This window comes from Mustelus asterias, unplaced genomic scaffold (assembly GCF_964213995.1).
Source record: "Mustelus asterias unplaced genomic scaffold, sMusAst1.hap1.1 HAP1_SCAFFOLD_95, whole genome shotgun sequence".
NCBI classification, from domain to species: domain Eukaryota; kingdom Metazoa; phylum Chordata; class Chondrichthyes; order Carcharhiniformes; family Triakidae; genus Mustelus; species Mustelus asterias.
The window spans coordinates 329238-345185 of record NW_027590143.1 but is presented as its reverse complement, the minus strand read 5'-3'; the positions used below and the strand labels follow the sequence as shown (position 1 = coordinate 345185).

At 45.9% G+C, this 15948-nt stretch overlaps 2 protein-coding genes across 6 annotated transcripts; both read right to left on the bottom strand.

The window, feature by feature from the left end:
* Nucleotides 1-2773: 2773 nt before the first annotated feature.
* LOC144484205 (uncharacterized) lies at nucleotides 2774-13360 on the bottom strand. Of its 5 annotated transcripts, XM_078202746.1 has the most exons (4): nucleotides 13298-13360; nucleotides 11295-11448; nucleotides 7942-8140; nucleotides 2775-4723 (listed from the first exon to the last, which is right to left on the bottom strand). In XM_078202746.1, the coding sequence occupies exon 4, from the start codon at nucleotides 4381-4383 to the stop codon at nucleotides 3457-3459; it is 927 nt and encodes a 308-aa protein (XP_078058872.1). In that variant the 5' UTR covers nucleotides 4384-4723; nucleotides 7942-8140; nucleotides 11295-11448; nucleotides 13298-13360; the 3' UTR covers nucleotides 2775-3456. The 5 variants fall into 5 exon arrangements, with proteins under 5 accessions (XP_078058876.1, XP_078058875.1, XP_078058872.1 ...); XM_078202750.1 differs by lacking the exon at nucleotides 7942-8140 and having other exon boundaries at nucleotides 2774-4723; XM_078202749.1 differs by lacking the exons at nucleotides 7942-8140; nucleotides 13298-13360 and adding an exon at nucleotides 13065-13200 and having other exon boundaries at nucleotides 2774-4723.
* Nucleotides 10423-11097, bottom strand: LOC144484201 (uncharacterized). The gene has a single exon (XM_078202736.1). It carries the CDS (start codon nucleotides 11095-11097, stop codon nucleotides 10423-10425), a length of 675 nt encoding a protein of 224 aa, XP_078058862.1.
* Nucleotides 13361-15948: the final 2588 nt, after the last annotated feature.

The following is a 15948-nucleotide window of genomic DNA, read 5'->3' as shown; positions in this document are numbered from 1 at the left end:
TCCCTCTAAGGTAATTGGCAAAAGAGCCAGAGGGGGAGATGAGATTTTATTTTTGACACAGTGATGTTAGAAAATGAGGTTCAGGGAGTCAATTAACCCTTTCTCCCCTTTTCCCAAACTCTGAACTGATTCACAGTGATAACCCTTATTGGTGACAGTGGTTAGATTTTATTCAGTATCAATAAGAGCTGACACAGGCTAATGTCTGAGCAGTCGTATCAAAGTGCAGCAGCATTACCATTACACTCTGGGTAGAAGCAGCATCTCCACGGAAATGCTCCCTGCTCTGCCCCAGATGCCATGGCACCAGTCAATGCAAAATGTAAAACCTCGACTAATCTCTGTGCTCGGGGAATCCCTTCTTATACTTTGTTACATCACAATGTCTATGGAGACTGATTTAACCCAATCATTGCCCGGCTAACATTTGAACGGACCAATTACAAAACCAGTCACTGAACCATCTGTATCCGCCCAAGCCACGTCAAACTCTCAAACAATTGTCTTCCCACGCTCCGTCCCTGGTACAGGGAGTCAGCATTCCCATGCCAAGCAGTGAAAACATGGTGGCCGTGACACCCAGGTGTCATCTAGGACTCAAGGCCCTCTTGTTTTCTCTGTCCTCTGGGAGTTGTTTATCTCCCTGTTCCCACACAGCAAGTCGTCTGTTCTCAGCTCTGCTGGATTTCTGCTGAGGTTTGGCCCCTTTTACACCTTTTGGATCAATAAAACATTTGGTCAATGACCCAAACCACAATTTCCCATCCTGTCACCTGTCAACCATCCTTACCCAGAGTGCAATCACAACAGGAATAAAAACAGGAGAAGTGTCACAATCAAATTCAAAATCAATGCACAGCCAGTCATATAATTCACGAATTAGCAAGAAAATCCCAAGTAGGGGATCTCCCAGGATTCTTAAAGTCTACACCTTGAAGGGGAGGAAAATTATGTCGCTGACTCCTCACTCAATTTCACTCCGTTATTTTCCAGTTCTGTTCTGGCCCTGCCTGGGGTAACATCTACTTGATCTTCTCTTCTGAAGGAGCACCGTGAGTTCTAGGTTACTCGTACATAAGGACAGATGCTTCAGGCAACAGATCAAGCATGGATGTAAAAGATTCTCCAGCTCTCTCTTTACCCCTATCCAACTTGTGGACAGTTCTTACTCAGTATTATTTCTTCCAAGCCCTTCATTGTCCCAATCTATAATACTATCCATTTTACTTTAATTTTCCTCACTTTGTGAGCATGTGCAGTGTGTTTAATTGGATCCTGATTGTTTTGAACTCAGTTTCTCTCTGGAGTGTGTGTCAATGCCTTGATGATGTCATAATGTTGTCTCAATCCCCTGGCCACATGAACCATTTCATCTCCTGCTGTGTCTCAAGTAGCTGTGTGTGTTTGGGACCCGCTCTTCACTCCATCTCACCATGAATTTAGGCTTGTTATTTTTCACATGTAACAAATCACATCTGCACACTCACTCCGCGATCCCAAAATCATGTCACACATTGTTAACTCTCAGATGTGCTGACGAAAGGATCAAAGTGAGTGTCTGTCTTTCTTATCTCCCTGTTAGTTATGGTCTGATATTTCATGCAGTGACCAGGCTTTCAAATGTAGATTTCTTTAAAACAAAGTTCATGGATGTCGGAGTGTTTCACAGACCAAATATTATGCTGGCCTTCACTGATTTACAACTCGGCTAATACAAAGAACAACATGGCAGTACGGTGGCACAGTGGTTAGCACTGCTGCCTTACAGCACCAGAGATCCAGGTTTGATTCCTGGCTTGGGTCACTGTCTGTGTGGAGTTTGCACATTCTCCCTGTGTCTGCGTGAGTTTTCTCCAGATGCTCCGGTTTCCTCCCACAGTCCAAAGATGTGTGGGTTGGGTTAATTGGCCATGCGAAATTGACCCTAGTTTCTGGGGGATTAGCAGGGTGAACAGGTGGGGTTACGGAGAAAGGCTGGGATTATTGTCAGTGCAGGCTTGATGGGCTGAATGGCCTCCTTCTGCACTTTGGGATTCTATTCTATGAATATAATGAAGCTAATGTAATGGGCATCTTGTTGATTTTCAGCCTGGGCTAATACAGTGACCTGGAGTTTTATGATCCTTTTGGAATTGTTGGGTGGAGCCTGATTGAAAGGTCAGTGCTGTCTTTGCACAGTTTTTTAACAGGAGAAAGTTTTCGTTTCATTTTGTCACAAGCTGTCTGGACTGCAAACTGAAAGCAGTGTTTGTCGTCTCTCTCTCTGGAATGAAGATTCTGCTGCCTGAGAGTTGCCAGCTGGAAGATAGAAGCAAGCAGTCTCTCTCTCTCTTTCTCGAGGTTTTGGACGTTCCAGGACAAGGAAGGCAGAGTTTGAATTCAACATTTTAAGGGCGAATTCACAGCAGGTGTTAAAAAGCTGCCAAATCCAGCATCACGTGAGCATACCTGCTTTCTGTGCAGAACCTAGAATGGGGTGTATGTTTGTAGGGATTATTTGATTTAGAACACGAAGCTGCACTGGTTGATATAAGAAAGATCATGGTTGCTTTTTATTGCAATTGGTAAAAGTTATGCTATTTTTTCTAATTATATTTTAACTGTGTTCATAAATTAACTTTGTTTGATAAAAGCTTCCTAGTGGGTCACTTGAATCGTACCTGGAGTGAAACATCTTACACTCACTCAAGTGCAAATCTTATGGCTAGGCTGATTTTGTAAAACACCTTGGATTTCTGACCTGGATCATAACACATTTCACCCACACCCAAGGTGAGTTATTCAAATTCCTTTATTGTCCAGGACAATATGTTTGCAATATTTTTAAAACAGAAATTCGACCTCCACATTTGATTTCAAGTATTAACATATTCTGTTAGTTTGTTCTTTATTGTCGATGTCAGGCTGGGGTTGTTCCGCTTGGAGCAAAGGAGGTTGAGGGGAGATTTGATAGAGGTGGACAAGATTCTGACAGGTTTAGATAAGGTGGACAAAGAAAAGCTGTTCCCATTAGCTGATGGGACAAGGACGAGGGGGGACACAGATTGAAGGTTTTGGGTCAGAGATGTAGGGGGGGATGTGAGGAAGAATATTTTGATGCAGCGAATGGTAATGACCTGGAACTCGCTGCCTACGAGGGTGGAGGAAGTGGAGACAATAAACAATTACAAAGGAAATTGGATGGGCATTTGGGGGATTTCAAACAGAAATGCTGACGAAATATCTCTGAACTTCCTAACACCCTGTCACTCTGTGATCCTTGTGAAATTTAAAACCAGGTATTCGCAACAAGACTCAAAGAGCATCAGCTCACTGGAGGCAAAGTCATGAGACCGGCCAGTCCAGCAGAAAGAAACCCTCCGACCCTCCCCATTGACCAACTGTGAGAATGAACAAAATGCAGTCCCGGATGTAATTGAGAGCAGAAACAGTAACAGCAGAATCTAATCCCCATATTCACTTGTGAACTCGCTGGTGTGTCAGCAGGGTGGATGAATCACAGAACTCCTTCCCACACTGAGAGCAGGTGAATGGTCTCTCCTCGGTGTGAACTCGCTGGTGTGATTGCAGGGTGGATAACCAAGTGAATCCCTTCCCACACACAGGGCAGGTGAACGGCCTCTCTTGAGAGTGAACTCGCTGGTGTCTCCGCAGATTAGATAACTGAGTGAATCCCTTTCCACACGGAGAGCAGGTGAATGGCCTCTCCCCGGTGTGAACTCGCTGGTGTGACTGCAGGGTGGATAACCGAGTGAATCCCTTCCCACACACAGGGCAGGTGAATGGCCTCTCCCCAGTGTGAACTCGCTGGTGTGTCTGCAGGTTTGAAAAATGAATGAATCCCTTCCCACACTGAAAGCAGCTGTACGGCCTCTCCCCAGTGTGATCTCGCTGGTGTGTCTGCAGGTGGGATAACTGTGGGAAGGGATTCACCCACTGAGAGCAGGTGAACGGTCTCTCCCCAGTGTGAACCCGCTGGTGTGCCCGCAGATGAGATAACTGAGTGAATCTTTTCCCACATGCAGAGCAGCCGAATGGCCTCTCTCCTGTGTGAACACGCTGGTGTTTCTGTAGGTTGGATGACTTACTGAATCCCTTCCCACACTGAGAGCAGGTGAATGGCCTCTCCCCAGTGTGAACTCGCTGGTGTGTCTGCAGGCTTGATTTCTGAGTAAATCCCTTCCCACACTGACAGCAGGTGAATGCACTCTCACCAGTGTGAACTTGCTGGTGTCTCTGCAGAGTGGATGAATCAGTGAATCCCTTCCCACACACCCAGCAGGTGAACGGCCTCTCCCCAGTGTGGCTGCGCCGATGAGCTCCCAGTAAAGAGGGCGCTTTGTATCTCTTCCCACAGTCCTCACATTTCCACGGTTTTTCCATATTTTCAGTCTCCTTGTATCATTTGAAGCCTTGTCCACACAGAGAACACAGGTACAGTCTCTCCCCACTGTGAATGCAGCAATGTTTTTTTCAGGCTGTGTAACTGGTTAAAGCTCTTTCCACTGTCAGTGCACTGGAACACTCTCACTCGGGTGTGTGTTTGTGTCCCGGTGTTTTTCCAGTCACACTGCTGCTTAAAATCTTGCAGTGGACAGACCGGTCAAACATTTCTCCTTCCCATTCAGAGGCTGAGGATATTTAGTATCCAAGGAATCGAGTGACTCTGTCAGATCGAGATGTGATAGTTAAGATTTATCGGTGTGATTCCTCTTCTAATATCCTGTAAAAACAATTTACAAAATTCATCACTGTCAGCACAGGATAGAAATTCAGAACAGACTATTCTAGTTTCTATGGAACATTCTTTCCTCTCTCATTCCCCAAAAGCTGTGATTCTCCATCCCACACACTCTCCCTCCATTCTCACTCTGCTGTATCTAATATTCACCCTCCCAATTCTCCTGAAGGTGCTGATTGAGGCTGATTGACAGATCCACGCTCACTGCTTCCTGTCCTGGACACAGAGAGCTGGAAATCTCCATGCAGGCTGCCAGTCTAACAGAAATATGGCTACATTCCTCAACTAAGAATGTTTTAAATGGACTGTTTCAGTTAGTGAAGATACAGGGGGGTTGTGACTGATGATGATCTTGAACGTGCTGCCAACGTGGGTGATCATAGAGTTTTACAGCATGGAAAGAGGCCCTTCGGCCCATCGCGTTTGGGGTGTTGACCAATATTGGTTAACATCAATCATTCAATGTTGAGACATCTTGAACAGGAACTGATTCATTCCCTCCAGTCAAGGTTAACAAAGTATTAAAGTTTATTTATTAGCGTCACCAATCGGCTTACGTTAACACTGCAATGAGGTTACTATGAAAATCCCTTAGTTGCCACACTCTGGCGACTGATCGGTTACACTGATTGAGAATTTAACATGGCTAATGCACCTAACCAGCACGTTTTTCGGACTGTGGGAGGAAACTGGAGCACCCGGAGGAAACCCACGCAGACACGGGGGAGAACGTGCAGACTCCTCATAGTCACCCAAGCCGGGAATCGAACCCAGGTCACTGGCACTGTGACGCAGCAGTGCTAACCATTGTGGCACCGTGCCACGCTAACAAGTCTTGTTATCTGTTTTTTTCTATTCTGTTGCTGCCAGAAGGTAACATTTTATAATTCCCACAGAATTTTAAACATTCTTTATATCTTTATAATTCTAAACGTTATAAACTTTTGTGTTCAAATTTACATTTCCAGCCTAACAACTGTATTAATGAATCATTTATTCTTCAATTATCACACAATTCAGGCTGTCCATTTAACTAATCTCCTGCTTTACAATTGTGGGAACTTCATTCCACAAATAAGGTAGTCAAATGCATTGTTAAAAGCAGGATGTTCTTTATATAAATAAATAACAACGTTTAAAAATCATTGGCAAACAAAAGGAAACAGGAGCATTGGAACCAGCCTGGACTTGCAGACTGAAACCCTGCCCAAAGCCCGCACGTGCTCAGAAGGGAGAGAGGTTGAGAAGAACACTCTGTAATACTTCTCCTCCCCTTAAATTTCAATCCCCCATCAGGACAGAAATACAACAAAGTAATGTCTTTAACAATACGGAAGTCTGTCAGGAGCTTTGTGGTTGCATTGCGACCTGTACAATACCACTGGTAAATCTTGTAATGGTGTTTCTGGAATGGGAGGTGAAGAGGTAGTTTGAGAATCTGTACATGAACATTCCTCTTCCACTCCCACAGCAGAGTCAACTGGCAAAGCTGGAACCATTTCCTGGTGATCTGTGCTTCCAACCATTTTCAATGCACATTTACAACGACCCCTCAAAGGCCACATTGAGTCTGGACCACGGCCTATCAGGCCACTCCCAAGGATGAAGTGGTAATGTACCCAGTGTGTTGTGCCTGATTCAATCGACAAACAGCTTATTGAGTTACGCCAGCGGGGAGAAGCCACAGGGGCTGACCATGTGTAACTCCACCCAACACAGAATATCATCAATTCTTATCCAGTTACTCAGCCCATCCCGGCTGGACACAATCCAATCAGAATGGTGATAGATTACATACATTATAGGTTCAATAAAATTAGTATCTGGGCATTATGGAGCTTTGTGATCATCTCATGGACAGGTGCCCCCATCATGATGCTTTCCAGACCCCCCTTGGGGGGGTCTTTCTTGGGCTTTCTTTGTACATAGACTCCCTTAGTTAGAAATGGGGTGGATTAAAAGTTCTCAAATGGACGTTAGCACTCTTCCTTTGTTTTAATCTAATGACCACATGGTCTGGCAACATTTCTATTTAACACTCTCTCTTTTTAAACTCTTTTCAGTATCCAATTCCAGAATTTTCCCTTTCTTTGTGTTACTTGCGTCAGGAATAAATCTTTGGACCTGACAGGAAGTTTAACCCAAGATCAATCCAACACAGGATTGGTCAGAATCATTTCACATGTGTCAAATTTTAAATAACCATTACAAATTAAAACTCTCATTCTCTCATGAGTGAGTTTTATCCGGATTAAAATTCGCACATGTTTAGTAAAATATCCTGGAATCCTGTCTCCGGCCAGTAAATATGGCTCCAGGTTCACAACTTCAGAACAAAAAAAGTTTTATTGATCACACTTCCTTTGTTAAAAATCTGTTTGATTTAAATCACAGACAGAAAACCTCAAAGCTTGAAGCATTCAACACACAAATATCATCCATACACAAACAGAGAAACTTAGCATGTGCTTTACAACAACAATAACCAAAATTAATTACTTAAGCGTTCTTGTGATCCTGTTTTTAAACTTCCAAAAATGCCTTTAATTAAAGACTCAAGGTAAGGTTAATTCTCCAGAAAGATAAACCTTAACAAATGTAGCCCAAAACAATGATAAAACACATCGACAAACATCCACAAAAAACAAATGAAACACACAGGTGGAAAAAGTGGTGAAGAAGGCATATGGCATGCTTGCCTATATTGGACGGGCAGAGTATAAAAGTTGGCACATGATGTTGCAGTTATATAGAACGTTGGTTCGGCCACATTTGGAATACTGCATCCAGTTCTGGTCGCCACACTACCAGAAGGACGTGGAGGCTTTGGAGAGAGTGCAGAGGAGGTTTACCAGGATGTTACCTGGTATTAGCTATGAGGAGAGATTGAGTAAACTAGGGTTGTTCTCCCTGGAAAGACGGAGGTTGAGGGGCGACCTAATAGAAATTTATAAAATTATGAAGGGGAGAGATAGGGTGAACAGTTGGAAGCTTTTTCCCATGTCAGAAATGACAAACACAAGGGGTCACAAGTTCAAGGTAAGGGGGGCAAGGTTCAATACAGATATGCGGGGGACGTATTTTACACAGAGGGTGGTGGAATGCACTACCAAGCAAGGTGGTTGAGGCAGACACGCGAGGATCATTTAAAACTTATCTAAATAGCCACATGAACGGACTAGGAATAGAGGGATACAAACGGATGGTCGAGCGAGGAACACATGATCGGTGCAGGCTTGGAGGGCCGAAGGGCCTGTTCCTGTGCTGTATTGTTCTTTGTACACATTCCAGACTTTCACTCGACTGTAGGTGGATATCAGATTGAAATATTCCATTCAACCACACCCAAGGTGAGTTATTCCAATTCCTTTTTTGTCCAGGACAATATATTCACAATATCTTTAAAACAGAAATTAAACATTCCCATTTGATTTCAGGTATTAACATATTCTGTTAGTTTGTTCTTTATTGTCAATGTCAGGCTGGGGTTGTTCCCCTTGGAGCAAAGGAGGTTGAGGGGAGATTTGATAGAGGTGGACAAGATTCTGACAGGTTTAGATAAGGTGGACAAAGAAAAGCTGTTCCCATGAGCTGAAGGGACAAGGACGACAAGGGGACACAGATTTCTTGTTTTGAGTCAGAGATGCAAGGGGGAGAATGGTGGGGGGGGGAGGGGGGGGGAGAATGGTGGGGGGGGGAGGGGGGGGAGAGATGTGAGGAAGAATATTGTGATGCAGCGAATGGTAATGACCTGAAACCCGCTGCCTACGAGGAGGAAGTGGAGACAATAAACAATTAAAAAGGAAATTGGATGGGCATTTGGGGTGTTCCAAACAGAACGAAGAACAAAGAAAATTACAGCACAGAAACAAGGCCTTTGGCCCTCCAAGCCTGCAGCAACCATGCTGCCCGTCTGAACTAAAACCCCCTACCTTTAAGAACATAAGAAATAGGAGCAGGAGTAGGCCATCTAGCCCCTCGAGCCTGCCCCACCATTCAATAAGATCATGGCTGACCTGAAGTGGATCAGTTCCACTTACCCGCCTAATCCCCATAACCCCTAATTCCCTTACCGATCAGGAATCCATCTATCCGTGATTTAAACATATTCAACGAGGTAGCCTCCACCACTTCAGTGGGCAGAGAATTCCAGAGATTCACCACCCTCTGAGAAGAAGAGGTTCCTCCTCAACTCTGTCCTAAACTGACCCCCCTTTATTTTGAGGCTGTGCCCTCTAGTTCTAGCTTCCTTTCTAAGTGGAAAGAATCTCTCCACCTCTACCCTATCCCGCCCCTTCATTATCTTATAGGTCTCTATAAGATCCCCCCTCAGCCTTCTAAATTCCAACGAGTACAAACCCAATCTGCTCAGTCTCTCCTCATCATCAACACCCCTCATCTCTGGTATCAACCTGGTGAACCTTCTCTGCACTGCCTCCAAGGCCAATATATCCTTCCGCAAATACCTTTCCGGGGACCACATCCCTCTATTCCTATGCTATTCTTATATTTGTCAAGACACATCTTAAAAGTCACGATCATATCTGCTTCCACTACCTCCCCCGGCAACGGGTTCCAGGCACCCACCACCCTCTGTGTAAAAAAACCTGCCTTGTACATCTCCTTTAAACCTTGCCCCTCGCACCCTAAAACAATGCCCCCTAGTCATTGACTCTTCCACCCTGCGAAAAAGCTTCTGATTATCCACTCTGTCCATTCCTCTCATAATCTTGTAGACTTCTATCAGGTCACCCCCCTCAACCTCCGTCGTTCCAGTGAGAACAAACCAAGTTTCTCCAACCTCTCCTCATAGCTAATGCCCTCCACACCAGACAACATCCTGATAAATATTTTCCGTACCCTCTCCAAAGCCTCCATATCCTTCTGGTAGTGTGATGACCAGAATTGAACACTAGATTCCAAGTGCGGTCTAACTAAGGTTCTATAAAGCTGCAACATGACTTACCAATTTTTAAACTCAATGCCCCGGCCAATGAAGGCAAGCATGCCGTATGCCTTCTTGATTATCTTCTCCACCTGCATTGCCACTTTCAATGACCTGTGTACCTGTACACCCAGATCCCTCTGCCTATGAATATTCTTAAGGGTTCTGCCATTTACTGTATATTTCCCATCTGTATTAGACCTTCCAAAATGCATTACCTCACATTTGTCCAGATTAAACTTCATCTGCCATCTCTCCGCCCAAGTCTCCAACTAATCTATATCCTGCTGTATCCTTTGCCAGTCCCCATCGCTATCCGCAATTCCACCAACCTTTGTGTCATCCACAAACTTACCAATCAAACCAGTTACATTTTCCTCCAAATCATTTATATATATTACAAACAGTAAAAGTCCCAGCACTGATCGCTGAGGAATGTCACTTGTCACAGCCCTCCATTCAGAAATGTACCTTTGCACTGCCAACCTCTGTTTTCTTCTGACTAAATATCTCTAAACTTCCTAACACCCTGTCACTCTGTGATCCTTGTGACATTTGAAACCAGGTATTCGCAAAAAGACACAAATAGCATCAGCCCACTGGAGGCTGAGACCGGCCTGTCCAGCACAAAGAAACCCTCTGACCCTTCCCATTGACCAACTGTGAGAATGAACAAAATGCAGTCCTGGATGCAACTGACAGCAGAAACAATAACAGCAGAATCCAACCACTGTCATCACTCGTGAACTTGTTGATGTCTCAGCAGCCGGGATGAAACGCTGAAACCCTTCCCACACACAGAGCAGGTGAACGGCCACTCCCCAGTGTGAACTCGCTGGTGTGTCAGCAGGCTGGATAACTGAGTGAATCCCTTCCCACACTGGGAGCAGGTGAATGGCCTCTCCCCAGTGTGAACTCGCTGGTGTGCCCGCAGGTTGGATACCCGAGTGAATCCCTTCCCACACTGAGAGCAGGTGAATGGTCTCTCCCCAGTGTGAACTTGCTGGTGTGTCTGTAGGTGGGATAACCGAGGGAATCCCTTCCCACACTGAGAGCAGGTGAATGGTCTCTCCCCAGTGTGAACTTGCTGGTGTGTCTGCAGAAGGGATAACCGAGTGAATCCCTTCCCACACTGAGAGCAGGTGAATGACCTCTCCCCAGTGTGAACTCGCTGGTGTCTCTGCAGGTCGGATAACTGAATGAATCCCTTCCCACATTGAGAGCAGGTGAATGGTCTCTCCCCAGTGTGAACTCGCTGGTGTGACTGCAGGTCGGATAACTGAATGAATCCCTTCCCACATTGAGAGCAGGTGAATGGTCTCTCCCCGGTGTGGATGCGCCGATGAGCTTCCAGCTCTGATGGGGCTCTGTATCCCTTCCCACAGTCCGCACATTTCCATGGTTTCTCCATGGTGCAGGTGTCCTTGCCTCTCTCTTGGGTGGACAATTAGTTGAAACTTCGTCCACACACAGAACAAGATTACAGTCTCTACCCGCTGTGAATGGTGTGATATTTATTCAGACTGTGTAACTGGTTAAAGCTCTTTAGTCAGTGCATTGGAACACTCTCACTCAAGTGTGGCAGTGTGTCGATGCTTTTTCACTCACACTGACATTTCAAATCTTTTCAAATCGACAGACTGGACAATCATTTCTCCTTCTGGATTCAAAGTCCGATGATATTGAGGTCCCAAGGAATATGACTCTGTCAGATCTAGACATGACGTTTGAGATTTCGGCCTGTGATTCCTCTTTCAAGATCCTGTAAAATGAGTTTCCAAAAGTCATCAGTGTCAGTGCAGGATAGAAATTCAGAACAGACAATTTTTATGGAACATTCTTTCCTCTCTCATTCCCCAAAAGCTGTAAATCTCCATCCCACACACTCTCTCCCCATTCTCAGCAGGTCTGGCAGCATCTGTATGGAGAGAAAAGAACTGATGTTTCAGAGCTTTGACAAAGGGTCATTTAGACAAGAAACATCAGCTCTTTTCTCTCCTTACAGATGCTGCCAGACCTGCTGAGATTTTCCAGCATTTTCTCTCTTGGTTTCAGATTCCAGCATCTGCAGTAATTTGCTTTTATAAGGCTGCAGATACCTCCTCCCAAATAACATGCGTGCGCCCAAGACATCACCACTTGTTTCCCTTATTTCTTTCGCACCCATGGTGCTCTCCGCAGTAAACACAGAGGAGAAGTATTCATTAAAAATCTCACCCATCTCCTGTGGCTCCACACACAGATGGCCACACTGATTATTAAGGGGATCTATTCTCTCTCTCGCCACACTTTTACTCTTAATATAGCTATAGAACCTCTTGGAATTTTCTTTAATCTTACCTGCCAGATCCATATCATACCCTCTTTTTGTCCTCCTGATTTCCCTCTTCAGTATTTTCTTACACTTTTTATAGTCAGAGTGATTCACTTGTCCCCGATTGCCTAAACCCAATGTCTGCTTCCTTCTTTTACCTGACCAGAGCCTCAATGTCCCTTGTCTGCCAGAGATCCCTAAATTTACCATTCTTTCCCTTCATCTTAACAGGAATATACTGCCTCTGGACTCTTGATATCACACTTTTAAAACCTCCCATTTGCCAGTCATTCCTTTCCCTTCAAACAAACTCACCTAATCGACATCTACCAGATCCTGCCTAATGCCCACAAAAGTGGCCCTGCTCCAGTTTAGGGCCTTGACCTGTGGACCTGTCCTATCTTTTTCCAGAACTATTTTGAAACTATTGGTGCTCCCAATAGTGCTCCCTGACTGACACTTCAGTCACTTGCTCGACCTCATTTCTTAACTGTCTAATAGAAAGTGAGTCCAGGAATTGATAAAGAAAAATAAGGAGCTGGGAGATGAATTGAACAAGTATTTTGCTTCGGTGTTCACAATAGAGGATACAGTTAAAACTCAGAAACAGCTGGAAATCAGAATAGTCATTAATTAATAATAATGAATAATAAAATACAGTGTAGGAGGAGGCCATTCAGCCCATCGAGCCTGCACCGACAACAATCCCATCCAGGCACTATCCACACATTTACCTGTTAATCCCCCTGATACCAAGTGACAATTTATCATGACCAATCCGTCTAACCGGCACAGCTTTAGACTGTGGAAGGAAACCGGAACACCCGGAGGAAACCCACACAGACACGGGGGGAATGTAGAAACTCTGCACAGACAGCGTCCCGAGGCTGGAATTGAACCCGGGTCCCTGGCGCTGTTAGGCAGCTGCACTAACCACTGCGCCACCGGGCCACATGTCAGTGCCATCGCCCGACTCCAGCCCAGTCTCAGCTCATCTGGAACTCTCACCCATTCCATTGTGACGTCACAACCTCACCCATTCCATTGTGACCTCACACTCTCACCCATTCCATTGTGATATCAGGGCTTCACTCTCCGATCACAATCCCTGCCGGCCTCCCACATGCAGCCTCAATGGCGGCAGTCAGCCCGGGTCTAACACTACAAGCTGCCGCTCCATTTGGTACAAAGCGGGGGACCGGGAAGTTCATTTCCGGGGTTTGGGTTTGAACAACATGTTTACAAAGTCTCTCCACCCACCCGCCATATTTATCATTCCCCGCACGCCGCCCTCTACCTCGTATTGATCTCGGTTCCGAGTTAAAACCGTCCGTCCGTCGCCATTACCCGCACTGCGCATGCTTCAGGTCCCGCCCCTCATTCACTCCGATTGGTTGGAGGACCAGCCGCTCCCGCTCGGTCCCCCAGTCCCGCCCCCTCTTCCTATTGGTCCGGAGCTGGCGTCAATCAGTCCCCCGGGGCATTGTGATGTGGAGCATGCGCAGTGTCATTGCTGTCCTTGGCGCTTGTTTGTCCCGGAGAAGCGGAGTCAGCGTTAGGCGGTGGCTGGGAGGATTTGGAAACACTTTGTGGATCCGCAAACCCTTCAGAATCATTGTCAGCTCCCTGGTTTGCAGCTGCGGGGCTTCTCCCTCCCTCCCTCCCGGGAACAGGCCCAGGTTAACGGCCCCATCCTGGCTCAGCCACTGGAGGATGGTTCACATCAGAGGATGGGGGAGGGGGACAATAATCAAATCAATGAGGACTCTGATCTCTGGGAAGGAAGGAAACCCTGGGAGGTGGGCGGGGAGGATTCACAAACACCCGCTGGAGGCCCCAACACCCCCAATAAGACCCATTGGTTTTATTGTCAGTCTGCAGACAGCAGCTGGAGAACTGAACCCAGTAAGAAGTCTCACAACACCAGGTTAAAGACCAACAGGTTTATTTGGTAGCAAAAGCCACTCGCTTTCGGATCACTGCTCCTTCATCAGGTGAGTCGGACTTGTGTTCATAAACGGGGCATATATATTGACACAAACTCAATTTACAAGATAATGGTTGGAATGTGAGTCTTTACAGGCAATCAAGTCTTAAAGGTACAGACAATGTGAGTGGAGAGAGGGTTAAGCACAGGTTAAAGAGATGTGTACTGTCTCCAGCCAGGACAGTTAGTGAGATTTCCACATCAAGAACTGAACCCAGACAGAGGAGAGGGAGGGGGAAAACTGGGAGTGGAGGGAAGAAATGGTGGAGATGTTGAGATGGGTTTGGATTTCAGTCCAGGGGAGGAGGTAGAGTGTGTGGGACGGGGATTTATAGATTTGGGGGAACAAGAGAGGAAAATATGTTCCAGAGAAACTATGAATTGTCTGTTCAGAATTTCTATCCTGCACTGACAGTGATGGTATTTGTAAACTGTTTTTGCAGGGTATTATGAAGCAGGATTTACAGATGTGAAACTCAAACCAAACTTCACATCAAGATCTGTTTCAGTGATTTGATTCATCAGAAACTGAATATCATCAGCCTTTGTCTACAGAAGGAGAAATGTTCATTCTGTCTGCGGGCAAAGATTTCAAACATCAGTGTGACTGAAAAAGCACCTAGACACACAAACACACCTGAGAGTTTCCAATGTGCTGAATGTGGAAAGTGGTTTAACAAGTCTGAAAAATAATCACATCATTCTAACTGAGTAGTGACCCGACACACATTCTGTGTAAACGAGGCTTCAACTCATCATCCAACCTGGAGTCACATGAGGACACCCGCACCACAGAGAAACCACTGAAATGTGTGGACTGTGGGAGGGGATTCAATTACCCGTCCGAATTGGATATTCATCGTCGCATTCACACTGGAGAGAGGCCGTTCACCTGCTCTGAGTGTGGGAAAGGATTTGCTTACTCATCCAGCCTCTATACACACCGGCGTGTTCACACTGGTGAGAGGCCGTTCACCTGCCTCGAATGTGGGAGGAGATGTCATGCTTTATCAAGCCTCCTGATTCACCGGGAGGTTCACTCCGATCAGAGACTGTTTCAGTGTTCTGATTGTGAGAAAAGCTTTAAAAGCACAAAGGACCTCCTGAGACACCAGCGCACTCACATGGTGGTGAGACCGTCCTCCTGCTCAGTGTGTGGGAAGGGATTCACTCAGTCATCCCACCTTCTGACACACCAACTTGTTCACACTGATCAGAGACCATTTCAATGTTCTGACTGTGAGAAGAGATTTAAAAGTAAAAATGATTTACAAGTCCATCAGCGCACTCACACTGGGGAGAAGCCATTCACCTGCTCCGTGTGTGAGAGGAGATTCGGACGTTTATCCCAGCTGCAAACACACCAGCGAGTTCACTCTGATAAGAGACCATTTCAGTGTTCTGACTGTGAGAAGAGCTTTAAAAGTAAACAGGATTTGGTGACACACCAGCGAGTTCACACTGGGGAGAAACCGTTCACCTGCTCGGTGTGTGGGATGGGATTCACCCATTCATCCCACTGTCTGAGACACCAGCGAGTTCACACCGGGGAGAAACCATTCATTTGCTGTGTGTGTGGGAAGGGATTCACTGATTCAGCCCAGCTTCTGATACACGAGCGGATTCACACTGGGGAGAAACCCTTCACTTGCTCCACATGTGGGAAACGATTCACTCAGCCACCCCAGCTCATTGCACATCAACTGGTCCACACTGATCAGAGACCTTTTAAATGTTCTGACTGTGAGAAGAGCTTTAAAAGCACTAAGGACCTGCTGAGACACCAGCAAATTCACACTGGGGAGAGATCATTCACCTGCTCCATGTGTGGGAAAAGGTTCACTCAGTCATCCCACCTGCTGAGACACCAGCAGGTTCACACGGGAGAGAGATCGTTCACCTGCTCCGTATGTGGGAAGAGATTTGCTCGGTCAGCCAATCTGCTGAGACACCAGCAAGTT

Excerpts from the sequence above, each read along its gene's own strand:
- LOC144484201 (XM_078202736.1), bottom strand. The coding sequence starts at position 11,097 with ATGGAGAAACCATGGAAATGTGCGGACTGTGGGAAGGGATACAGAGCC.
- LOC144484205 (XM_078202750.1), bottom strand. The coding sequence starts at position 4,383 with ATGGAAAAACCGTGGAAATGTGAGGACTGTGGGAAGAGATACAAAGCG.